At 41.0% G+C, this 27,811-nt stretch overlaps 1 protein-coding gene across 1 annotated transcript in view; it reads right to left on the reverse strand.

Moving 5' to 3' along the window:
• Window positions 1–1,329: 1,329 nt before the first annotated feature.
• LOC105547297 (glutamate receptor ionotropic, NMDA 2B-like) overlaps window positions 1,330–27,811 on the reverse strand; it is a gene marked incomplete at its 3' end in the record, with an annotated part of 238,908 nt that continues 212,426 nt past the window's right edge. The window contains exon 3 of the mRNA XM_011990837.1: window positions 1,330–1,928. Coding sequence (XP_011846227.1) covers window positions 1,330–1,928 — 599 coding nt within the window. The remainder of the gene's footprint in view (window positions 1,929–27,811) is intronic.

Below are 27,811 nucleotides of genomic sequence, written 5' to 3' on the forward strand. Positions count from 1 at the left end.
GATGGATAGAGCAACCTCTGGAGAGTTCATGGTGGAAAAATATCAGGATTGAATCACAGATATAACTACTGTGAACCTGGTTTGAGTTTCAACTCTGAATTGAAGCTCTACTCTACAGACTGCAGTCCAGCTCCCTTCTAGAAGTTACCCATGCAACCTCCACTATATGTTTTTCTAACATCCCAAGTATACCTTTTAATATTTTATTTATTAAGCTAGATGGTGAGTACCTGAGTATGCACTAAGTTTTTCTGAATACCTTTCTGTACGTCTTAATACAATTAAAAATAACTTCAAATGGATGTCCAAAACGTTGTTGAATGAAAGAAGTCAAGCTATTGAACAGCAAGTATACTTATATTTCCATATATGTAACATCGTAGATTTATATCCATATAAATGTACACGCACAGAGAGATATCTAGAAAGATGTTCACTAATTATTTCTACAATGATTATCTCCAATTAATTGGATTTAAGGTCATTTTTATTTTTAAAACACACTTCTTTATGTTCTATTTAGTTTGAATTTTTGTAATGCACATACATAGAAGTTTTATACAAATAGTAAAACCACAAAAGTGTAGTATAGAATCTTCTACCCCACATAGTCATTTATTACCCCGCGGAGGAGGCACTGCAGTCATGGCTGGGTTATGCAAGGTGAGGTCTTGCTAAACAAACCAGACTAAGAGCAACCATAAAAGCCGCCTCTACAGCAGCATCCTCACCCTTAAAGGCAGAGGCTGGAAAAGCAAAAGAGACAAAAACCAAGCCTGTTTCTTTAAGGGAAGAATATCCTTCATATGACTACAGATCCGCATAACCTGTTCTTCAATCTTTCTACAATACGGCAACATTCGAAAGGTAAGTGGACTGGTCCTCCTTTATTTGTAAGTCTCCTGCATCTTTCCTGGTGATCAAGTAGTACTTACAGATCAGAGAGGCCTAGGTTCAACTCCAAACTGACCACTCACTGGCAACATGACTTTGCATAATTTATGCCTCCAAGCCTATTCTCTTGTATTGTAAAATAGAAACAATTGTTAAAACCTGACTTATGGAGTTATTTTGAGGATCAAATGAAGCCAAACGTGCAAAACCCTTAGAGTAACATGTAACACATAATAAGTGCTCAATAAGTGAAAGTTGTTTTGGCAAGGTGGGATCCAAAACACTCCCCCAATCATGACCAATTGCCATGTCCAGGGCCAGGCTTCAACCTGCTACCATCTTGAACTATTCTTCCTGCAGTTTCTGAACTTCCAACCTGTCTTTGAAGCTCCCCTCTCATCTCCACCATCAATGCGCCCTCTGTTCCACACTCACCTATTTAGCATATTGGACTGGTAGATTCTCTTCTCATGGGTATTGTAACAACTGCTTTTGGGCTCAGGGATGAAGCTGTGTTCAGACAGCATGTCAGAAGCAGCAGTGGTGATTATGGCAATTCCATCTCTCACTCTGGCGGGGAGGCCGTAGTCCCATTCATCATATGATACAGAGATGAGCCCAGTGGGGAACTCCGCAGGCACTGTGTCTGTATCCCCTGCCACCAGACTGGGCACGATCCACGTGTAGCCGTAGCCAGTCAGCCCTACTGAGTTGGCCACTTCAAAGATGTAGGTGGCTTCTTCCTTGGTACAGTAAAGAAGAATGATGGGGCTTTGAAGTTTCTTGAGCTGATTCTGGATCTTAGAATCTCCATCGTCCAGGGACATGTCCAGTAGGAGGACTTCCTCTAGCTCCCAGCCCACAAAGCTATTCTCAATGGTGCTGCGGATCTTGTTTACAAAGTCCTGGTAGCCAGGGAAATAGGTGGTGACGATAGAAAAGATGTACCAGTCATATTCTTCCATGATGTTGAGCATTACGGAAGCTTGCTGTTCAATTGATGGGCCAAACTGGAAGAACATGGAGGATTCATCCTAGAAAAAGAACAGGACAAGAAAAGGAAGAGAGAAAAAAATCAAACCAAAGATGGTAATGGAGATTTTGAACCAAGTGGGTACAAAGATTTGTGTTCATTACTTATTATTTATATAATACCTTTACAAGTTTGTATTTATAATAAATATTTTAAAATATTTAAATTGCAGACATTTGTAATACCTTTCTTCCAAAAATTGTCTCCTAGACTTTACAGAAAATCAACCTAGGTCTATACTTGCCTTGTCTGAAATCCTTGGGGTTACTGCCAGAGCCTAGGGAAGCTTCCCAAAATCAAATATGTTAATATTTCTATAGCAAAACATATGAAGAATCACACAGTGTAGAATAAAGGCTCTAAACGGCCTCATGTCAGTTCAGGTCAGGTTTTGTTGTCAAATGAGCTATACAAACACAAATACAGATGCTCATACAGACATACACATACATACTTTCCATTTTTCAAGGCTTTTGGATTTCTTCCTTGTGAATGTGTATCACTCAGTCACAGAGTGCATAATCCAAAAATGTCATTGATCTACACATAAACCTATCTACGGAGGTGAGATAAGCTCAGTGGTCCAGAAGGTGAATGGTACTCAGGTACAGACATCAGGGAGAAGTATATGTAGTATGAAATTGGATCAGTATATATTCTATAAACATATAAATGTTAAATTAATATCGCATTTAGTTTTCTCTCTAACTTCTGCTCTGATGATAATATATGCAGAAAAGAATAAGGCTCAAACAGTATGTCTAAGCTGCAAGTTAAAATTATTGCCATTTGAACTCATATCTGATTAAGCTTTACTTCAGACATATAGAAGACATGCTCTTTCTCTGACCTACAGGACACCACAGATCTTGGTCTGACCTGGGCATTGCACACACACCCCACTGTCAATTCTGAGCATCTTCTGATTTCTCCTTCCTTTCCAGGGAGAAGCCATTTTAAATGTCTCCCATTTTAAGCTGTGTTTCACCTGCTGTTGTGAGATGTCAAGCCCTGTATTTTATCTCTACCTTTAGCTAGATGAATCTGAAACCACAAAATGAACACCCTCTCAGTCTTGTCCTCCTCTCTTGACTATTTCCCCTGATTTCCTCCTGGGTAATGGCATCTCTTTCTTTGCTCTGTGCCCCCTATCTTCTATCCCATGGCTCATCTCCATTTTATAGCAATCCAGGCTAACAAAACTGTGTCTTTTTCTAAAGGGCAGTTCCTTCTTATCCCCCAATGAGAGCTTCAAAGTACAGTTACAAGTGACCTGGGCTTTTAAACAAAATTATATAGTGGTTTCTTAGTTCAGGAACATATTGTTGCGCAGCTGAGAAATTGCCAAGCATTTCTTCGGCACTCCTTATTGAAAAAAATACAGACTGGGAAATATCCAGCTGGTATCCAAAAATCCTGATTCGGCAGTGAGAGCTGCCAGCCCCCGGCTCTGCCTGGGCCGTTTGTTCTCGCAGCTTGAGCTTTTCGCGTTTTACACAGGATACCCAGAATGAAACCCTGGATGCTTGGTCACATAGAAGTAATTTTTCCTGCTAAGGGTGAAATGGTGCTCACCAGCACTCTCTTCTCTGAACTTAAAGATGCAGTTGAAGGGGAGCTTCATAGGACCATGTAATTGAGAAAAGCAGGGAGGGTAAGAAGGGTGAGTAGAAAAAAGGGAATGAATTTAAAATAGAATAATTATATCATGTGTATCTACTCCAAACCCTGGCCAGTCCCTGTTCCGAGACTTCTCCTAATACATGAGTACAACTCTTAGGCAAAGCTGATCTTGTTGATAGGTTATATAACACAGTGGGACTTTGGTCAGAATGTTTGTGTCCTCCCCAAATTCATATGTTGAAATCCTAACTCCCAAGGTGATGGTATCTGATGGTATCAAGAGATGAGTGAGGCCCTCATAAATGAAATTAGTGCCCTTATTAAAGAAGCCCCAGAGAGCTGCCTTGCTCCTTCCACCCCGTGAGGACAGAGCAAGAAGGTGCTGTCTATGAGTCAGGGCATGAGCCCTCCCCAGGCACCAAATCTACTGGCACCTTGATCTCAAACTTCCCAGACTCCAGAATTGCGAGAAATAAATCTCTGTTTTTTTTTTGGTTTGTTTGTTTGTTTGTTTTGAGTCTTGCTCTGTCACCCAGGCTGGAGTATAGTGGCGCAATCTCGGCTCACTGCAACCTCCACCTCCCAGGTTCTAGCAATTCTCTGCCTCAGCCTCCCGAGTAGCTGGGATTACAGGCGCCCCCCACCATGCCAGGCTAATTTTTGTATTTTTAGTAGACACAGGGTTTCACCACCTTGGCCAGGATGGTCTTGAACTTCTAACGTCGTGATCCACCCGCCTCGGCCTCCCAAAGTGCTGGAATTACAGGTGTGAGCCACCGTGCCCACCCAAATATCTGTTCTTTATAAGCTACTCAGTTTATAATTAGCCCGAAAGGACTGAGACAAGTGGGAATCTGGGACAATACAATTTTATTCCAAGAATTGTCAGTGGCCTACAGAGGACGACGACAGGAAAGGAAGACCAGTGGCAGGGTGACACCCCTAGAATAGCTGTCACTTTAAAGAGACACCCGTTTGTTTTTCCTTTCATGCTTCCAGTTAAAGAAAAACTGGGGGATTCCCAAATAAGAAATATTAATACATGAGCTTCCACAAGCCCAGTGGTTATAGCAAAGTGAAGAAATGTTCCAATATGCTTCAAGATGTACAAGCTTGGGATGAAAGGCATCCCAGCGGCAAACAAAGCAGGTCTACCCATTCTGTGATAAATGAACAGATCTTATCACAAGAAGGCCCTTGAATAGATGCAAAGTTCATGTGCTGTGAAACCACAGCTGGCTCAAATACACAGCAAGAGATACAAAAGCCATGAGGGTCCATAGTAAATGGGCTCATGTTAATTAGATTGAATTTAAAAGAAAACCAATCTATTAAATACCGACTTGGCCCTCCCCTCTGTTAGGCTTCTCTTAATACTGTCTCTCCCCCAGTTGCAAATGGCTTGTAAAGACACTGCCAGCTACTGTGTGAAGGAAGCCAATGCATAATGAGAGTGAGAAATGAGAAAAATTAATATGGCTCCATCATCCCTCACTACATCCTTATTGTACCTTCTAGTTCTAGTATCCTCCACAATCTGATCTTTTTCCTGATTCCTCTGCCCCCATCAATGCCCAGCTCAACCATTTTATTTTGCCAAGCTCTTATTAAATAAGGATGCTTTACATGACCATTTTACCTGGCACCCAAAGGAGGCTAATGAAGCCAAAGGAGGCTAATGAAGCCAAACAGAAGTCAAGAAACAGAATAATAGCTTGGGCCAATGTTTTCTGGTATAATGAGTAGTCCAGTTAATATTCATTTAGTTGACACATCAATATGGTATACAGTGATCAGGAATGGGACAGCTTTTTTTCAGTAAAACTCTAGGCTAGCTATAAGTTGCAAATGGTGACAGGCTTTGCAAATTATGGCCATAGCCACAAATCAAAGGGCAATCTTCATGTGTGCATAGAGTGGAAAGGACTGGTGGCCACACATTCATCTTTGCAGGCACCCAGCATGTGCTATGATTACCACAAGTCATCAAGGATGAAGGACAGAGATATAATTCTGTTTGCAACTCACTATGCTTCCCCACTTACATTTTTATCTCCTAATGTCATTACAAAATGTTGACATGCATGGGTCCTTGGAGCAGTCTCCTCCTAGTGAAGAATCCCAGTCGAATTTATTACCCGAACGTACTCCTTCAATTCACCTCAAGAACATCTTTAACATATTCCTCTATAAAGGGCCACCCTCACAGAGATGAATAAGCAGCACAGGGAAGGTAGAATTGTACACTAGACCCTAACAGTCTAGCACCATAATGTGGGGCCCCCATCACTTTGATGTTTGTGGTGTTTATTTGCTAATAAGAAGAAACAAAAAGAGGTGCTTTTTCATCTTATTATCTGCCTCAGAAAATAATTGTCTAAAAAATTAGCAGTACGTAGGATTCCCCTTCTGCATCATCCAGATCCCTTATCGATCCACTTCAGAAATAAAGGATTAAGTGCACCAGTGGCTGGTAGTGCCCCTGGCAATAGGCTTCCACTCAACACCTTTGGGGACTGTCTCAGCTGAAAAAGCCCACTTCCCCAAAGCCGTATCCCTTTCCTGGCGTAAATGGCACTGAAAAACTGGCTGTCACAGGTATAAAGACCTAGTCTTCTTGCCCTAACTCTGGACAACTCCAAAGGGTCAGTTTATCTTCAGAATTCCTCCACAGGATTTCTGGAGCTTCCATTAAAACTGCATCACACCTATACTTCTCCTGTCCAGCCTTGTCCAATCTTCCCTTCCCGCTCATGGTGTTGATCTCAAAAGCACCCCCTAATAAAACCCCCTGCACACTAACCTCAGGCTCAGAGTCTGCTTCCCTGGGAACCTGACTCTACCCATTTCCCCCTATTCAACACCGAAAAGAAATTGCTTTAAAGAGAACATATCTATTTTCAAATACTGAAATGACTTATTTGGTAGAAAGACAAATCTTTGCTCATTAAATTCAGAGGAGAAGAGAACTGGGAACAAAGAGTAGAAGTATTAAAAGGCATTATTGGGCTCAATATAAGAAATGCATTTGCAAAAATTATAGGTTCTTAAAATGGAGGGTCTCATAAGGTAGTGAGCTCTCGGTCACTGTTAGCATTCAAAGAAGAGCTGGATTATTATCTAACAGAGGGTTGTTCCCCAGTACATGGGCTGGAAAATTTTATGATTATCCTTAAGACCCAGTTCAAATGTCAGGTCTTTTATGTATGTCATCTTTTCTAACTTGCCCTAGTCAACTCAGTTCTATCTCCCCTTTGCTTTTATCACATTTTGTACATGCCTCAGTCATCATACTTACACAGTAAACATGCCTACTTGCCTCATCCGACTAAAAATGTTTCTCAAGACTACAAACTATACCTTGTTCATCTCTAGATCCCTAGCTGACACATGACACGTTTTTCTAGTGTTCATTGTATTAATGTTGTAGAAGTTTTGTTTACTGGGTGTGAAAGTAACTGAAATGAATTTGATGATCTCATCTAGTTTCAATTTTTTTTTTTTTTTTTTTTTTGAGATGAAGTCTCACTCTGTTGCCCGGCTGGAGTGCAGTGGCATGATCTTGGCTCACTACAACCTCTGCCTCCCAGGTTCAAGCAATTCTCATGCCTCAGCCTCCCAAGTAGCTGGGACTACAGGTATGCGCCACCACGCCCAGCTCATTTTTTTGTGTTTTTAGTAGAGATGGGGTTTCACCATGTTGGCCAGGATGGTCTCCATCTCCTGGTGATCCGCCCATCTCAGCCTCCCAAAATGCTGGGATTACAGGTGTGAGCTACCGCACCCAGCCTCATTTCTAATTTTTATGCTGACGGCACATATCTACCTCATAGAAATAAAGCACGCCTGAAAAGTTATACATAAACTGTGCTTTTACAAAATGTGAGGGGATCCCTATTGTAGCCAGCCAGACTGACAGAAAATGCTATAGTCACTTATTTACATCTCTTTGTAGCAAACTCCTTGAAAGCAACATCTATACTCATTTCTCCTAATTCCTCTTCTCCCATTCTCATCAACTGACTCCAATTAGACTTTCAACTCCACCACTTCACCGAAACGCCTCTTGCAAAAGGCAGGTGACTTTGATATTGACAACGCCAATGTCCACTTGCAGTCCTCCTTATCTACCAGCAACATTTGATGTCCTTCATCCAATCCCTGCAAGAGTCTGCTCAAGGGTACCAGTGGCTCTGTCTCGACGCCCTAGTCTAATGCTCAACAAAGAAGGATGTTCTTTCGTAAACGTAAGATGTCATTGTCTACCCCAAACCATCAAAGGCTTCCCAGTGTACTACAAAGAACTAGCCAGCACCCTTGATTTGGACCCCCTATTGGCCCTCGGGTCCCAGGCCCTCACTCTGCTCCATGCACTCTGATCTGTGCACTCTGATCTGTCTTGAACACACGCACACATCGTTGCTCCAGGCCTTTGCTCTAGCTATTTCCCCTGCCTGAAACACTTTTTCTCCACCTATCCAGGTATCACACATGCACCTCTTCCACGTCTTTACTAAAATCTTGCCTTCCCAACGAAGTGCTCTCAATCCTGACCACACCATGGAATGCTGAAGCCTGTCCTCACTTGTCATAGGCATGTTTGATCCCCTCGTCCAGCTTTGCTTTTTCTTTTTCCCATAGCATCTCTCATCAGACGGACTACATGATTACTTATTTGACATGTTTATTATGAACTCATCTGCCTCTTCCTAATTAAATGTGAGCACCAGGAGGGCAGGGATTGGTATCTGTTTGTTCATTGCTATAACCCAGCACCTAGAATTGAGGTCTGGCCCACAGGGTGCTCTCAGTAAATATTTGAATTTTTTTAAATGGGGTCATGGATGCTGCAACCAGATAGTTCTCAAATCTAACTTGTCTTTGTTGGCTATCCAATTGTGATTATATTTTTCCAGCATCTTAAAGTCTTTCATATTATTCAAATCTCAGTACTGTATAATATCATAGGGATTTTAATCCTGTTAGGACACTAGTATAGCTTCAGATTAAATCAATCTGGTTTTCCTCCTAGTCTCTTTCCTATTATATTAATAAAGAAAATTCTTCTGTTCTTCTAAATTCAGTTCTTGAGGAGGATCTGTGTCTGAAAAAGTCTAGAACTGTTAGGCTTTCCTTGAGACTTTCTCCACCAGATTAAGGAAGGCAAGTGTAGAAATGATGGGCTAAGAGGCCAGGGTTACCCAGCTGTCCTGAGAAGTTCTGAGTACTCCATCTTCACTTCCACATTTAGCACAGAGTAGGAGCAGAATATGGGAGACAAAAAAATCTCTTTCTTCTCCCATAATAAGGGGAAATACTTTCCTCTACTCATCAAATCCTCAATGATCATCTCCTTTGACAACTAGAAATGCTGATACCACACCATCACTTTGTTCTGGTGAGTGAGGCTGGAATTAGTTCCTTAGCATGGCTCTGAATAATGTCAGAGTTTTGTGAGCAGTGTCTTGCAAGATAGGATAAATTTCTGATGTTCTCCAGCCTCACCATTAATCAAAAACATCATGACTGAAACACACAATGGAAGCATATTGATATAGAATCATGATCTTTCCTGCCTGTTAAATGCCAGATCCATTCTTTTCTTTAAACCCTTGCACACAAAGGAGAACATTCTGAGTTTTCAAAGAAATTCAAGCAGATCTGACAGATTTAAGAGCCACTCTGGATAACTACACAACTTCCGCAGAAGCCAGCATTCTTTTTATTATTTGTTCTTTCAGAAGATAATTGTCCTTTCTACTTGAATTTGGCCCCATTTTCCTCCCTGACTGAGTCTCTCTTTGGATGTGCTTTAATCACCAAATTTAAGCCACAGTAGAGAAACAAACTAAAGGTGTTCATTCACTCTGAGAATGTCTACAAGATTCTTGATATTCTAGGTCACAGAGACAATTTTATGGCCAGAAGAAAGCAATAGGATGTGTAATAAGAGGAGAAGGAACAGGCAGATTCCCCATCACTAAGATATCCAAATTAATTACAGAATTAAAGTAAGGGAGCAAAGGGCCTGGAGGATAGTAAGAGCACTTCGAGAACGTGTTTGTGCCCCTTTGTAAGGTATCAGGACCGCTAAAATCTTAACAAGGTTGTTTCATTTCATCTTAAAGTAAAAGTCCTTTCCAAGGCCTACTCCATTATGCAAATCAAACCTACTCTCAGACGGGCTGACTTGCATTTTTATTAAGAGGTGCCTTTCTATAAGAGAGCAAGCTCTCAAGTTCAGCAACAACCGGGTTCTGTGACTGAATAAACATACTTTTAAGTAAACACAGTGGAAGAAGACAGGAAAACAGGAAAGGTTGAAAGAAATGAAATGAGTAGAGAAAAGATGTGTACATATTGAACTGTTAATTAAGTAGTAGGGTTATCAATATCACACTTAATTTATAAAATCAAGTGTGGTCAACACAAATATAGATCTGGGAATTTATAGAATAAAATGAAAGGCATCATAAAACGAAACCTAATAACCAAAAGAAAAAATTGATCTTTTTTTTTTGGAAGGGAGTCTAGCTCTGTCACCCAGGCTGGAGTGCAGTGGCGCAATCTCAGCTCACTGCAGCCTCTACCTCCCAGGTTCAAGCGATTCTCCTGCCTCAGCCTCCTGAGTAGCTGGGACTACAGGCGTGTGCCACCGCGCCCAGCTAATTTTTTGCATTTTTAGCAGAGATGGGGTTTCACCATGTTAGCCAGGATGGTCTTGATCTCCTGACCTCATGATCCACCCACCTCAGCCTTCCAAAGTGCTGGGATTACATGTGTGAGCCACCGCGCCCGGCCATCATTTCTTCATAGGTATGAAATACTAAATCCAAAATTGCCTTATCTCATCAAAATCATCTTATTTAACCTTAGCTGAAAGGACAGCATCTACAAAAGAACTGTGATTATTACTAAAGAGCAGAGTTAAGTGCAAGCCAGTGATGGCACTTGACGTACTGGCGCATTTTTCAGAGCAAAGATGTTGACATTTGTCTCAAATAAATTAACATTCCCGTCTCTTCAAACACATTTGATCAGAACATCACGTTCATATACCAAGGGGAGCAGAGAAGTGGAAGGGTAGAAAAGGCGTGTTTATATTTGATTAAGCGATGAGTGCTAGTGCCTCATATGTTGCTGAAAATAACACAAGCACTGGTTCTAGATACAGTGATCTTGCTTGTGCACATGGGTCTCTTCAAGTGATCCCTGGGAAACAGAGGGCTCTTTGCCTTTCTGTCCCAGCTCCATATGGAGTGGGAGACTAGGCATGGCTGAGTTTAAAATGTGGATCAGTCATGCTTGTTTGGCCACAGATTAACAAGCCATTGTCTCCAAAGGCTAAATCCAGAAAGAAGTTTTCTGAGAAAGCTTACCCCCGCCCCCCCGCCACCAAACATCCAGCAATGTGTTTTTCTAGGTCTCTAGATTGGAAAACTGATCAGTACTTCCTCACATATAGCAAAGTACGGCTGTTCACAATCAAAGAGGCTTTGAATTTATTCACATCTCCCAAACCAATTTGGTCCTCCATCTAAAAGAGGCAATGCATTTTGAAGGGCTCCAGAAATGAAAATAAAATTGCATAGAGGCAGATTAAAAAAAAAAAAAAAGAAATCTTCAACAACTTGTCAGCACCTGCATGTCCCAGCTTCATTCAACTATAAGACTTTGAACTTCAGTCACTAAGTACTGCCTTCTGATCTTTAAACCAGGATGGGCCAAGTACTGTCCTCACCAACACCATCTTCTAAAGCTGGCTGGGCTGCTTTAGGCCCAGGATTTGGTGAACGGATTGTGAGCCTGGCTGGGTGCAGACATGGTCACCCAGATGAAGCCTGTCTTTTCGTGTGCCTCCCACGTGCCCAATCCAAGGGACTAAATCACTTCTTCATGTTCTAATTTTTATTCCAGTCTCCAGTGGATGAGGACCCTTATTCAGAGCCTCCAACTACATTGGACAGTCAAGGAGAAGCTGCCTAAATCTTTGATTCTGGGCTTCCTATATCTACAGATGCCAGCTGGGGTCTGATACATCTACTCTTTCCTGTTCTATATGAGATGATTAGGCCATTATTAGTGTCAACACATCTATGTTGCCTTTTTCCATTACTACATCAAACTCCTACATACCCACACTAGCCTGAATCCCACCAAGGGGGTTATCTGCTCTTAAATAGGGACTCAGAGCTTGCTGACCTCCACCCTGTGGCAGGCAACCCCATGGCAGGGTTAAGTCCAATCTTTCCTAGCTTCCTGACCCTCCCTAGACCCTGGCCTACAATACAAATTGTGTTCAGTGTTTGACTGGTTACATCCAAGTTTATTTGAGATTTTCTTTGTTTGCTTTATACTGAAAATTGCTCTCCTTTTCCAGAATTATTCAACTCCTTCTTTTACTACGGCTCATTTATAGCTGCTGGTTATTAGCACTAAAAATGGATCTTTAAGACTTCCGAGTTTCTAACTGCTTACCTTCACTTTCTTGATCTCTAACTCTCCTGGGAATGGACATGTGAAGTTTCATTGAGAGTGCAACACAATCCACTAGGATGGATGCCCAGCTCCTAACCTCATACAGGGAGAAACACATGAAAACTATTTTTCTAACCCCACAATTGTGTCCACAGTTCTAGAAAACAGCCTATCCTTTTCTCTATCCATACAAAAAAAAAATAAAAGGATATTAGTTTAGAAAGTACAGAATGCTAAGGATTCAGTTGCCAACACAGTCAAGAGACACTCTCTCTGGCCCAGCCCATCCCCTCTGACTTACCAACATCCCTGGAGCCCATCTTGTCCCTGCTTGCTGCAATCAGCACTGCAGCCCAGGCTGTGACCTCCTCCTTCTTTGCCTCCCTTTTTCCACAGTCCTAATTCCACAGATAAAGACCCCATCAGAATGCTCTAACCAGCTAAAACCATTAGCCCAACAAGTGTTGCCATTCTTCCCTGTGGGAACTTGGGGAGCTGAAACGCTGTTGCTATCTCAACTTGACTCTGGGAGATGGGCCAAGCCGGGAAAAGCAGCAGAAATCACTTATAGGAAGTACCAGCATCGATGGAAATAAGAATAAATCTTTCCCAGAAATAAGAACTTGGCAATTTACTTGGCAAGTAAAATAATGGGCTATTTACTCATTTTTATTTTAAAATTTGTTTATTTGTTTGCTTTCAAACCACATTCAGTGGTCTCCAACATTTCTATTGTTGATGGCATTTCACCTGGATACTTTTCCTCTGGTGGAAGTTGACAAGCAGACAAAGAGGTCTTCGAAAGAAAATGTCATTTGTTATTTCAAACAGAAGGAAACTCAGGGCTTTATTCTTGCCCCCACCCTCGTCAGACTCTGGAGTACACAGTCACTGTTATAATCAGATACTAGTACTTATTAATGGCTAACCTGAATCCTTCACAATGGGGCCCCTGCCTATAAATGAATAAGCCCAGACAAGTATGAGTGCGACATGCAGTCTCGTTATCTTTAGAACTGGCAGTAAATCAACTCACCTGAAGCTATCAGGCTCACATCGGCCAACTGTGAATTCTGATCCACGCTAACAAAACAAAATGGGGGCATCCTTATGGCGCAGAAATGACATTTTGATGTTAATTCGGTACTGCCTAAAGGTGCCGATCTGCTCATCTTTTACAAGCACAGATGAAACTCTCTGTTAAATGCCAGCCCAAGATCTCAAAGAACAGACACTAACCAGAGTACCCTGAGAACACATTAGTCCAGCTCATAGTAGGACCACAACTAAACCAGTTTTGTAGAATGTAGTGAAACTATTTTCCAAGTCTTCAAAGAAAAGCTCACAATTTTCTTCAGTTACGTAAGCCGGTCAGTCCAGCAACCTGACTTTCAGAAATTCATCCCCTTGTCTGTCTTGAGTCCATCATGCTGCAGATTAAGCTCTTTGGCTCTCATGCTCTCCTTAGTGGAAGGCACATGATAAGCCCTCAAAAATATTGTCAGTATGAACAAAACTGATGTCAAGATGGATGATGTTTTGTCATTACCTTGCATGTACAGATTATTACTAAGCCCACTCTCAGTCTTTTCTTTCTGAGCCTAAACAATCTCCCTTTCTAATTCATTTCTTATAGTTCTTATGACAATATTCACTGAGTACTTAGAGCAGGCTCCGTGCTGTCCATGCACTATGTGAATATATTCTCATATTCCATTGCAGTAGGCCCTGATATTTTCTCCATTTTACCAATAGAGAAAGTGAGCTTCAGAGACATGAAGGGACTTGCCCAAGGTAACTGCTGGAAAGAGAACCTATGTAGGTCTGGCTCAGGGTGCACCCAACAACCACTGCAGCATACATTCTCAAATTTCTTTTATTCATCTCTGTAGCTCTCATCTGAACTGTCTACACATCCTTGTTTCATTAGGAAGCACAGAGTGATGACAGTAGTCTAGTAAAAGTCTAACCTCTGCCTAGTATATTACAGAGATAATTTTCATGAATTCCTTACGCTTCAATCCCATGCATCTATCCACTGGCACTGCTAACTAGTGATGGACTTGGTACACATTATTACTCTGTGGTGTTCTTCTACTGGACATGCATACAACTGATTCTTTGTAACATTATTGTTTGCTAATCAATCACATATTTATTAAATGCTTATCAGGTCCTGGAGGAAGTAGAAATGAAGTATAAGCCATCATCATCCTCAGGCGAGCTAATTGGAAGATAAAAATATATAAAATTATTGATGATGTTCTTTATTTAAATGCCAGCATGAAGTTTAGGATATAAGTATCCTAACAATAGTGAGAAGAGAGGGCACTATGTCTGGAGAACTCTATTTTTCAAGCTTCTTTCTACTTATCCCTCTTTTTCCCAGTTCTCCCACTAGTTTTGTGCAGTGAGCAAAGTAAACATCCATGTGCATTTCAATCCAAATGCCAGACTGTGAAAAGAAACATAAGTAACACTGGGCCTTGAACTGTTCCTTGTATTTGTCCTCAGGTGGACAATGAGCCTCTGATATCTACTATCTCAGATAGTCAGGTGAGGGCTAATAGGCATACCATAGAGTATCACGTCCAAATCATAGCTACAGTCTAAATGAATTATACATAAATCTTTTTCCATGATCTACTCAGCCTTTCATTTTCATCTCAGAAGATTAGATTAGTATGACAGGATTTGTCCTTTATGAAGTCAGGCTGCCCAGTTAAAAAACCTTCTTCTCTTCAACTGATTGCAAATTGATTTTGTTAAGATTTTTATTCTTCAGAAAAGCTGAGGGAATGATAATTCCTCATCTCTTCTCTTCTCTCAGTATATTTGATTTCTTTACACTGGCCTTTTCCCTCTAGCCCTCTGATAGTTTTAACAATTATACACACTGATCAGGAAATCAATCAATTATTTCAGTGTTCCTACAGTAGAGATGATGTGGGCTTTCAAATTTAAATCCAAGCAACTCACAAAAGTAGCCTAATGTTGGCCAGGCATAGTGGCTCACACCTGTAATCCCACCAACACTTTGGGAGGCCGAGGTGGGTGGATCAGGAGGTCAGGAGAACGAGACCATCCTGACTAACACCGTAAACCCCGTCTCTACTAAAAAATACACACACACACAAAAAAAATAGCAGGGCGTGGTGGCGGACACCTGTAGTCCCAGCTACTCGGGAGGCTGAGGCAGGAGAATGGTGTGAACCTAGGAGGCGGAGCTTGCAGTGAACCGAGAGATCATGCCACTGCACTCCAGCCTCGGGGACAGAGCGAGAATCCGTCTCAAAAAAATTTAAAAAAAGGTAGCCTAATGCCAAATTTTCCTTCTCCAGTTCAATTGACTAGTTCCTGTGCTCCATTCATTTAAACAGACATAGATGACTACCTAAATGCTATCAGCTCCCAAAACGGCCTCCATGTCTATTAAAGAAACGTATTTTTTTTTCTAATTTTCTTACTGATGAATCAAGAGTATATTTTAAAGGCTGCTTTTATTCTTGGCACCATGACATAAGTGGATATATACTAGCAATGGCACCCATGTGTATTAACAGTATAAACAGCAACATAGTTTCTCAACTTTTGCCAAAAAAAAAAATAATCAGCATATTATCTGAGCTAGAGGTATTTCCAGGTACAAACAGAGTAAGGCACAACGTTTTTGTCTGTATGTTGATGCTTATTTTGGTTATATATGTAACAATTTGCCAACAGAGTTACCAGATCACGGGTTAAGTTTGCAAGTTAGCTTCACACAGATGAAAGGTATCTTGGTTCATAGGAAAATGTACTCTTTTGTTCATATTTTTGAGTTCCATGAAGGTGCACAGGTTATCAAAATTTTCAGAAGGGTCCCCAAAAGACCTCTCATCAAGAAACTCCATAGTATCAGTAACCTAGTTACAGTAAGTTATTAATATTGAAATCTTCCGTGATGGAGGGTAAGTTTGTCTCTCCTTAATTCTCTCAACTTCTTAATCCTTTCCTAATGTAAGGAAGAATAACCTCAGATTACCCTCTCTGTTGCTTCACAGAAAGGTAAAATTTCTCCTGCTTTCTTTCACCACAATAAAACTCTTCAGCTACCTAATTGGCCTTATTTATTAAATATGCACTAAAAGAGGATTTTCACTTTGCTCAGTGAATGCCTTCTAAAGTCAGAATTAGTTAAGCTTCCTTCTTTGATATGTCAAGTCATCATATCCATCATGCCCAATTTTCCTTTTAGATTACCTGCCCTGGTTCACAGCTTCAGCTCTTCTTTGCACAACATAAGTATTGTCAGTCAGAGGTGGGTGCCTGGCTGAAACAGACCACCTCGAAGCTGCCCAGTGCCTGCAGTCTGGGCCTGGCTAGAAAAATGGGCCAGAACCATCAGACCCTCTGTCTCTCTCAGAAGTCTGAACCAAAACAACTGGAAAGAATGGCAAGTCTTTCACCTACAACATGAAACAGAGTAAGGGCCATGACAACCAAGGTCATGGGCACTGTGAAGTAATGAGGAAGCAGAAGCTACGGGATAGCAGGGGATGCCTGCAGTAGAAAGGGAAGTGGCTCAGATGCAAGTGGAAAGCAAAGAACCCAAGATCTTCAAAATACAGACCATATGTCCCTGAGGGAGACCCAGTAGGAAGCCAGCCGGGGAGTGGTCTTAGTTCCTCCCAGCTTTCCAACTCTAGACACAAATATCCTCGTAGTAAATTGCCTGGTATTTTGTTTTTATTTTGTTGGTTGTTGTGCAACAACTTAGCCTTTGCTCCTGCTAATTGAAAGAACCTAATTAAAAATAAGCAGGTAGCTGGGCGCGGTGGCTCACGCCTGTAATCCCAGCACTTTGGGAGGCCGAGGCTGGTGGATCAGGAGGTCAGGAGATTGAGACCATCCTGGCTAATACGTGAAACCCCGTCTCTACTAAAAATACAAAACATTAGCCAGGCGTGGTGGCGGGCGCCTGTAGCCCCAGCTACTCAGGAGGCTGAGGCAGAAGAATGGCGTGAACCCGGGAGGTGGAGCTTGCAGTGAGCCGAGATTGTGCCACTGCACTCAAGCCTGGGTGACAGAGTGAGACTTCGTCTCAATCAATCAATCAATAAAATAAACAGGTATAAAGGCTACCGCTAGTTACTATTTCCTTGTTTTTACGGTATCATTCTTGGATTTTATTCTATAGCTTCCCATTTTCATGAGGCAAACATCTGCCTCCACGATGTTTACCTTGCTCAGAATGCAACAGAGCTAGAGCTAAGGTGAGAGTCAGGTTTAGTCCCCTGGCGTAAACAGGGGACAGAGCACCCTCAGTAATGCAAGGTCACTCACACAAGAACCCTCCCACCCTCACCCAAGTCCCTTTTCTTATTTCCAATTCTGTTTTCGTCCCCTGTCTGGTTGTAATATTCATTCAAGTGTGGCTTTTTTTTGGTCACACGTTCTCAAGATGGATGGCGAGCTCGCCGCATTCATACCCAGCGCTTCCTGCATGTGCTCCCAAGTCCCCAGGCACGTCTCTGGAGCTGTAAGGGTATACATTCACAGCATTCCTCCATCTGTTCTTTCATCTATCCAGCCGCTGGTGTTTATTCAGTATGCAGCTCATGGCTAACAGAGAATTGGGCATAGCAAGCAGGGACAATTTACTTGGAGATAAAGTCAAATCATACACTTGAAGATTTATAGTTTGCTTGGAGATTAAATACTGTTTGCATCAGCAAGCTGAGTAATAGATGCTAACAAAACCATATCCTCTTCACAGGCATAGGAAGGGTTAATCAGAAGTTGCTTACAAACGTGCCCCCCAAATAATAAATAAGCAGGTAGATGGGGGCTGGTATCCCAGATTGTGTGGGGGATAATCAAAGATGAGTGAAGCTGCATGAAACCCTGGGATGGGTGGCTGCTCCACATGTCTGAACTCACTGGGACTCACACAAACCTCCACTAGGTCCTGAGGAAGGTTCTTTGTGTAATATCAAGCAGATGTTAAACTATGAGGAAAGTTAGCTATTTATTTTATTTGAACTTCTATTTTGTTTGAGTTTCTGCTAATCTTTATATGGCTCTTGGTTTCTAAAATTTTCACTACATCCAGTTCTTTACAGCTGCAAGAGATGAAATTTCTCCTATCTTGCTCTGCTCTCTCAAATACTTTATCAATGGGTCTTGAACAAAGGCCAAATTCACCAGTATTCAGCTTTTCCTCGTTGTACATAAGGTTGATCTGCACTTTGTTCAAATCACATCATTCCCCACATCCTTAAGAATTTTGGATGAAAGAACTGGCTCTGACCATCAAGGTTACAGCTTTGTTTTTTCCAAATCATTGGGTGTTTCACATTGGCCTATGAAGTGTCCATGATCACTTCAAAAGAATTTAATGTTCATTGACACTGACCAAGTTTGATTCACTTTGAATGTATCAGAATATGACAAGGTAAGATATGAAGTTTACTCTCTGTAAAATGGTGGTTAAGTGGTTGTCAGAAAGACTAGTTTCTGAAATATTTAATAGGCTTCACAGAAATTTGGTGTGTGAGGGGAGGTTGCAGAGTTACTTGTTAGCACAGATTTAAAAGTCAAATAAACATCAGTTTAGTCCTTGGTATTAGCATCTCAACACAAGCTGCAAAGAGAGGTAGATATGTGCTATTTATTCCTGAGAATAATGGTCTAAAGATATTCTGTAATGGACAGGCCCTGGTGTGTGTTGTTCCCCTCCCTGTGTCCATGTGTTCTCATTGCTCAGCTCCCACTTACGAGTGAGAAGCTGGAAGCCATCATCCTCAGGCAATTTATTATGAGGATATAGGTGCAGAGAGTTGGACAGCTGTGAGGAACTAAAGATATTCTGTAATGGATTCTATCTGACAAGAACCAGGGGCACCAGCCTCCAGAAACCCCTATAAAGTTTTACTCCCCGTATTTCTTCTCCAGGTGCCTCAACTTTCTGAATGATTTTCACAACTGGTTTCTGCAGCCACCATTTCACAATGGCTTCTAAGTAACTGATATGGTTTGGCTATGTCCCCACCCAAATCTCATCTTGAATTGTAGCTCCCATAATTCCCACATGTTGCAGGCGGGACCCAGTGGGAGGTAATTTAATCATGGAGGTGGGTCTTTCCTGTGCTGGTCTTGTGATAGTGAATAAGTCTCATGAGATCTGATGGTTTTATAAAGGGGAGTTCCCCTGCACAAGTTCTCTTGTCTACTGCCATGTAAGACATGCCCTGCTTCCCCTTCACCTTCTACCATGATTGTAAGACCTCCCTAGCCATGTGGAACTGTGAGTCAATTAAACTTCTTTCCTTTATACATTAACCAGTCTTGGGTATGTCTTTATTAACAGCATGAGATTAGACAATACAGTAAAAACCTAAAATTTAGACTTTCATCTTGATAAACCCACACAGTTTTACAAAGAAAGGTTTAGTAAGTAGCCAAGGTAACAAAGCAATAAGTTCAAAATAGAGCAGAGGCATATTGCTGCTATATATATATTTAAAAAAAGAACTAGATTTGGAATCAGAAATTTAGATTCAAATCTGAATACTTAGCTGTGTGCTCTTTAAAAAGTTATTTACTGTATCCAAACCTCATTTTCCTCCAGAAAATAAAAGTGTTAATTCTTAGCTCATAGAACTGTAAAGAGGATTAAATGAAACACTACATAAGAAAGTCCGCAGTACAGTGCCTAGCACACAGTAAGTTCCCTGGTTCATTAAGTGTGAATCTATTGACCACGTATTATAGCCAAGAATATAAGTGAGGATGAGTTTCATTTCATACTGGCTTACAAACTGGTTACATTGTTAAATTCACTGTCACTTTCATTGTCCTCATGATCTAAGCATCAGTCATATCTGATCAAAAACACAGCTTCCAGTTTGACTGGTCCTTCAATGTAACCTAGAACAGCATGGGCTCCCGAGCTGTTACTTTTGAATATGTCTGAACACTCCACCTCCTCAGGGACTGGTGTGGGTCCCACTGATTTTTCCCATGACTTTAGGTCATTCACTCAGCTGGATGATTGCCATGATTTCTGGCCCAAGAGAAAATACCTCGCCTCTTTCTTGCTTCTTACTGTGTAGTCAGATGTCTGAAGAATGTTCGACAACCCATTGAGGATACTGATTCCACTGTTCCATAAAACTCATGTTCTTCAGCTATTATTCCCAGCTGCTCACCTGGTCTCAGATGGATCAGCTCCCTCTGAGAAGGTTTGGTTTGTGCCACTGATGGCTCTTTTACTACCAGGTTACCTTCCTTTGCCAGACACAATTCCACTTAAGGAAAACAACCTCTTTCTTCCCATGTGAAAATCTAGATTTCCTCTAGACTTGTCCAATCTAAGTTCTTCCCCAACCTGAGGAATGCCATCAGCTTTTGTCTCATCTGCAGACTGGTTTGCTTTGAGCATAAAGAAAAGCTAAACCACCCACTTCTCACTCCCATTCATGCCCCCTGCTCAGTCCACAAGCTCCACCCACTTGCCCTGATTCTTGGGGATGATTCATCAGCTGCAGTGTACTCGCCGAAGTATCAATTTAATATCAGCACATCATAATTTTACAATATAAAATTCTCTAAGTACCCACATAAAATAATGCAAAGTAATTCCTACTGATAAAGAAACAGTATTTAAATCATGTCTGCACAGAGTAAATACCTGAACTAAGAGCAAGAAGAGGTAAGGCAGAAGTAAAACTTGAAATTCTGAATATCTGAATCACTTAAGACACAATTCTATCACAGGCAACATTGCAGCCTTGTAACAGGTTTTTTTTTTTCTTTTACAAATCAACCAATTTCTAAATATCTTCACAGGCCTATAAAATAATCACATTTCCCATTGCTATTTCTCAAGATTAAAGCCACCCCTGCTCTACAGCAAATGTATTTACATTTAACAAAGTCTCAGCCTCCATTCTCACCCACCGTCAAAGGTGAAGTAAATGCTCTAAGGTCCATTCTCTGGGAGGATCCAGAGATATCATGGACTATAGGTGGGTGGATTTCACACTCCAACACAATCATAGGAAGAACTCTTGAGCAGACCCAGACCAATGGGGTGATGGGTTGGAGGGGACAGTTAGAACTGCAAAAGTGACCAGTGTTTCCAGGTACCCACCTAGTGACTCACAGACACGTACTTGGCAAGTTCCTATCCATTCAGCAATAAAGGAACTGCATTTGGAGGCCTATATTTCCCCCAAGTCTAATTTTTTTTGGTTTAAAGTAGCTAGCATGTCCTTAGTTGAGTATGTTCATGCACACACCTGCACAATATTGAGTGTTTACGTATAAAAATGCAGAAATGAGTCATCTCAGACAGATCTGTACATTCAGAGCTACACATCTGTCAAATATACCTGAGGGGGACCATGGTGCCATGGCACCTAACATTGTCGTAAAAGCAGTTGTTGTCTGCTTCTTCTTTAAGGTGAACACAGAGAATCACCTTGGAACAGAAGTCTACATCTTCCCAGAAGTGCTCAAAGGCAAACAAATGCCTCTTTTTCTGGAGGGGAGTAAAAGAAGACTTTTGGGGTATGACGAAACTATTCTTCTTGGTATGGGCACACTGATTTCTGGAGAAGAGGAGGAGAAAAGCAATAAGGAGCCAAGGATTCTGTTGGGAAAAGAGAGACCGATACTCCAAACCCCTTCGATGTTACTACAAATTCTTCTGTTGATTGATACAGTTCAGACTGAGACCACGGACAGCAAAGAAAAATGGTGGAACATTCCGTGAGACAGTGGGGAATTTGAGAAAGAATCCAGCTTGACATAATAGACTAGAGGTACATAGAGGGGAACTAGTTTCACACAGGATAAGGCTGAATCTGGAAGTCCTTCCAGACATACATACCCTAGAACAGTGGTCCTGCCTTGGGAACACTGGGTAAGCAAATGAACCAACTTAAAATATTGCAAACCTAAGACAAACCAGAAAAATATGTATAACAGGGTCTAGTACTAGACCACTCAGACTGTCCAATTCTCTCTTCATCTGAGGTCTAGAAGCAGGCTGACACATGGCCTGAGTAAACTCCTAGTGCTCTTGAAGAATCTGGTGCATATACTAGAGAGAACTTCAGAAAGGAAAATTGCTTTTCTGCTCATATGGACAGAAAGGAGTTTTAGTAGTAAATTTTAAAATAAGAGACGTGATTTCTCTTTATACCCCAGCTAATAACCAGTACAAATGGGTGCAAAACTGCTTACGCAAAAGATAAAGATAGAACCACTTTAGTCTAATTTAGATAATTTTGCTAGTGGGTTTTTATCAAAACGTGAAAAAAATAGAAGTGTGATATGGTGAAAGGTGAGCATCCAGATGGTGAACTGCGGCTCATTTTCCTAATATGTGGAAAACAGTGTGACTTCAAGTCAATGTTAGCAGAAAACGCTCACCCCTGGGACAGAAACTAGGAATGATATGAATGGGAATAGTCTTGAGTCTAGAAGAGGCACTTTATAATTTTACAGGCCTCAATTGGGGACAAGGTTATAGCAGGAGGGATTAATATCCACTAGGTCTTGCAAAATCAAGTGTACAAAGTAAGAGTAAATATCATTTTAAAATGGTGCCATAACACATGCAGTGCCTTGGTAAAGACATTGTATCAAGAGTTGTCACTGAGGGACATGTTTGGCAAATAGTTTAGCTTTATGTATTTACTTCTAAACACATAACATGCGTTCAATCTTTCCTGAGCACTTACCATATAAAAGGCCCTTTCCTAAGCACAAAGAAGATTACCAAAAGTAATGGGAAATTATCCTTGATCAAACAGAGTTTACAGTTTTTACACCTGGAATATACAAGTGACACTAATGTAGAGTGAAACATAATTATCACAAAATGAATGAAAACAAATATATGCAGCATAGGAAAGGAAGAGATCACGTGTGATCATGAATCAGGGAAGTTCTCATGCAGGAGAGGTAAGATGATGATGACGATGCTGGTGGTGGTGCTGTTGCTGCTAGTGGTGATGATTATTACCAGGCATTAATGGGATTAGAGGCCAATTCTAGCAGCGGGAACAATTTAAACAGAAGTGGCGAGTTGGTTCTGAGGACAGTAAAGGTTCCGTTAGGCTGTCCCTTCAGCAGATATCTAGCAAGTACCTAATAAACACCAGACACTGGGTTAAAGGCTGAGGATGGAGACAGGAGCCTCCTGCTTAGGCTTTGAAGGTCTAGCAGAAAAGCAAAAGATAAATAGAAGATAACATAATAGGTAGTAACTATACTGCATTACAGATGGGGCTTGCGAGTAAGAGCTCTGTGGTTTTGTCCAGGTTGGGACCAGACTCCATCATCTACAGGCTGTTTACTTTAGACAAGTTAGCCTCTCTTCCAGTGGTTTTCCTTAACTGTGAAGTGAGTTAGGAATGCACCTGCCTCTCCAGGTAAATGAGATGGTACCCGGGAATCACTTGGCATAGTGCTGGGCACCAAAGCTTAGTAAATAGTACTGGGAGGCACATATTTGTTTGCACTTCTCCGTCTGCATATCTGATGTCATGAAGAAGATAGTTTCTCAGAAATAGAATTAGGGAAGAATCAGCCAAACATATTAACTTTTCAAAGGTCATTAATACATTTGTATACATTGTATTTTTTAAAAATGCATCATTTTCCACTCTCATAAGCAGTATATTAAAAGTGTACCATGCCCCATAGCTAATATATGCTTTTAAATTTTCACTAATTTGGTAGGTAAAATATGATATGTCATTGTTGTTTTAATTTCTACAGATTTGATTACAGGGAGGCTAAGTATTTTTCACGTTCATTAGTCACATATATTTACCCTCACAAAAAATAGTCTTCCCCAGTGTGACAATTCCTCAAAGACCTAAAAATAGAAGCACCATTCAACCCAGCAGTTCCATTACTGGATATATACCCAAAGCAATATAAATCATTCTATTATAAAGACACATGTACACGTATGGTCACTGTAGCACTATTCACAATAGAAAACACATGGAATCAACCTAAATGCTCATCAATGATAGACTGGATAAAGAAAATGTGGTATATATACAGCATGGGATACTATGCAGCCATAAAAAGGAATGAGATCATGTTCTTTGCAAAGACATGGATGGAGCTGGAAGTGGTTATCCTCAGAAAACTAACGCAGGAACAGAAACCAAATACCACATGTTCTCACTTATAAGTAGGAGCTGAATTATGAGAACACATGGTCACATCAGGGGAAATAACACACACTGGGGCCTGTCACGGGTTGGTCAGGGGAGAGCATCAGGAAGAGTAGCTAATGTATGCTGGGTTTAATTACCTAGGTGACAGGATGATCTGTGCAGCAAAGTACCATGGCACACGTTTACCTATGTAACAAACCTGCATGTGTACCCTTGAACTTAAAATAAAAGTTAAGCAATAAAAAAGCTTCCCATTTTATAAATTGGGAAATTCTGAATTTTAGGAATTTTGGAAATTCTGGTTACAGAATTTTTCTTTGCACTTAAAGAGTCAGGAAAGGTATAGTCCTTGAAAATTACAGAGGAGAACAAATTAATATAATCTTATACTACAGCACACATGTGCTCGTTCATTTCTTATCATCTTTTAGGGAAATAACAGAAATAAACAAGACTAATACTAAAGAAAGTGTATGGGATTTTGGGAGCAGGAATTAGTAGGGATTAGAGCAGAGACGAGAATAAGCAGAAAACTTTTCAGATAAAAAGATGAATATAGGAAACAAAACAAAGGAAAAAAGGACAGACAGTGAGAAGAACACGATTATCAAAGCAAGGCAAGGAAAGGAAAGGGAGGAGAGGAGACACGAGCCTCCAAAACTTCTTAAAATGAATACATTTATTATTTTATAGCCTTTCATCTCCTACCTCTGTACTTAGAAAAGTGTGGCTTTGGTTGTGCTGCTTGTGCTGCACAATGAGTAATAATGCAGGCAACAGAGATTAATAATACAGCAGGGCAGAGCAAGGGGACACTAATGGGTGTCCCTAAGGTGCAAGTTCTCAGAGCCAAGGGAATCCCAAGCTCTATCCCATTAACCTAGTGGCTCCCTCTCTGTCCTGACCTGAGGTGAAAAAGAAGAATCTAAATAAGAATTGCTTCTGAATATGGATGTTTCAGCCCACATCCCCTCTGGAATGCCCCCTCTTGGTACTAAAAACGGAAGGGCCACACAGAAAACAAAGAGTTAAAAATAGGGCCAGGAATGGGCATGAATTGACACCAAAAGCTGCTTCCTCTCACCAACTTCCTGGAGAAGCTTCTTTTCCTCAAGAGTGATCACCTGGCCAAACTCTCATCTACATCCTGACCACTCAATAGTTTCCAGACTCCTCTAGACCTCTTCTTTTCCATGTCAATTTCAGTCCACCTCACCTGTGCCAGGAATCTGCAGGAAAGGCAAGTTGGGAAAAGGGAAAGAGGCAGAAGGAAGAGTTAAAGGAGGTCACTATCCACACTGCACTGAAGTATTCCGCAATACGCATCATCTGCAGGACAAGGACCTGGGAGGAGGCAGGCCTGCAGCAGTGGCTGCAAGATCCACAATGGCTGGGATTCAAGGCCCCTAAACAAGAGAAGGTGCTTAATGCTTGGTGCCTTTCCATCACTGGCTCCTGAAGAACATGGGTGATTTCTCCTCCAAAGTCTTAGGATTCCTCATCCTTTCTTCTTTGTTCTCCTTCCATAAAGAACACTGATATTCAGAATATATGCATCACATATTAAAGGTGCTAAGTATTTGCCTGCAGCTTACAAACTACAGGTGCTCCTCCCTCTTCTCGGGCAGTCTTATTGGTTTTGGTCCAGACATCAGCTCTGAGGTTAGAACAATCTTTCCTAAATTTTTTACAATACTTGTGGTCTACTTTTTCTCAGTCTCTCTCCAATTTGCTATGCCTGCCTTGATTGTCTGCTATGGTTCTACCTAAAACAATTAAAATTCAAAGTCAAGCCTTAACTGGTTTCTACATAAAGTGGAAAAAATATACCTGTTGTATCCATTCTGTGAACTTAGTAATCCTGCAGACTTGGGTAGATCCAGGGAAAGACCATGTTGTTGATAAAGTGGACTGTCCATATCTCCATGGTTGTTCCACACCTCTGCCTCTGCTTCCTTCTTCCTCAACTGTCCTCCCATTCTTGAAAATTAGATTTTTTTTTTATTTTTACCTTACTCATGTAATTCGTCTCTATATCAAGCAGAACAGCTTCTCCCACTCTGAATCCCCTCAAACTCTCAGCTTCTACCCTAGGTGGATTTTTCAAGTTGTTTCTTCTGAGGAACATATTACACTCTCTGAAAGGTATTCTGGAGAACACAACTTTCTTTGATCGTATTATGTGATGGTGCAAATTGTATAAAATTAGAGAAGTTACAAGTTACAGTTCCCCATAAGCATGGCACCTTTAACAGCCAACCAGAACGGAATCCAGCCTTAGGGAGGGGACAGGTCTTGTGGCTCCTACTCTGCCAGGCATTTGCCCTTTAGGTGCTGACTTACAAGAAAGTCTGGGGGAATAACAGGGCACTCAGCAGAGGCCTCAGAGCAGCTGCCATTTACTAACTAGTATAGAAGTAGTTCCTTATCTTAGCAACTGCACAACCACATGGGTGCTTACCAGCTAAACTTTAATCAAGTGGCTCATCAAGAATGATCTTACTTGATTCCATTTTATTTGGCTAAAAATATTTTTCCTTCTCTCCCCAGTCCTCCTTGTTGTCAAATCACCTGAAACCCATACTTTTAAGTAATCCTGTCTCTAACTTGATCGTTCACTCTTGGTTTTATATTTTGGTCCAAGACCAGTGCTCTGAGACTTTTTGGTTTCTAGGAAATCAATCCGTTCCTGATCAAATATTTTTCTTTAATTTGAGGGAGAAATTAACCCCTTCAAAGTTACCCAAAATTGCCTCTGTAGGCTTTCTAAGTTACAGATATAATATATCCCATAACCAGCATCCTTTCCTTAACACAACCCAACCCCTGCTCTGTAACTTGCAGTGTTCCTCTTTATTTTATTTTATTTATGTATTTGAGACTGAGTCTTGCTCTGTCACCCAAGGCTGGAGTGCAATGGAGTGCTCACTGCAACCTCCGCCTTCTGGCTTCAAGTGCATGTCCTACCTCAGCCTCTCGAGTAGCTGGGATTACCAGCACACACCACCACACCCAGCTAATTTTTGTATTTTTAGTAGAGACGGAATTTCACCATGTTGTTCAGGCTGGTTTCCAACTCCTGATCTCTGGTAATCCATCTGCCTTGGCCTCCCAAGGTGCTGGGATTACAGGTGTAAGCCACTGTGCCCGGCCTGTTCCTCTTTATCTTTATAGATGTTTTTTGGTTTTGTTTTGTTTTTGGTCTTTTGCCAAACAGCAATCCTTAAGAATTAAGCTCTAGAATGGCACTATCCAACAGAAATATAATGCAAGCCACACATGTAATTTTAAATAGCCTGGTAGATACATTAAAATAAATAAAATGAAATAGGTAAACACATTTTAATAATACATTTCACTTAACTCAATATATCTAAAATATTAATTAATGTGAAATCAATATAAAAATTATTAATGAGGTAATTCATGTGCTTCTGGTCATACAAACCCTTTAATTCCCAGTGTGTATTCTGCATTTACAACACATCTTAGTTCAGACTAGCCACATTTCAAGTGCTCCGTTGTCAAATGTGGCTCATGGCTACCATACTGAACACTGCAGTTAGAGCCAAACCACCTAGTCCAGCTACATATA

Source organism: Mandrillus leucophaeus, unplaced genomic scaffold, assembly GCF_000951045.1.
Source record: "Mandrillus leucophaeus isolate KB7577 unplaced genomic scaffold, Mleu.le_1.0 Scaffold383, whole genome shotgun sequence".
Classification (NCBI taxonomy): Eukaryota; Metazoa; Chordata; class Mammalia; order Primates; family Cercopithecidae; genus Mandrillus; species Mandrillus leucophaeus.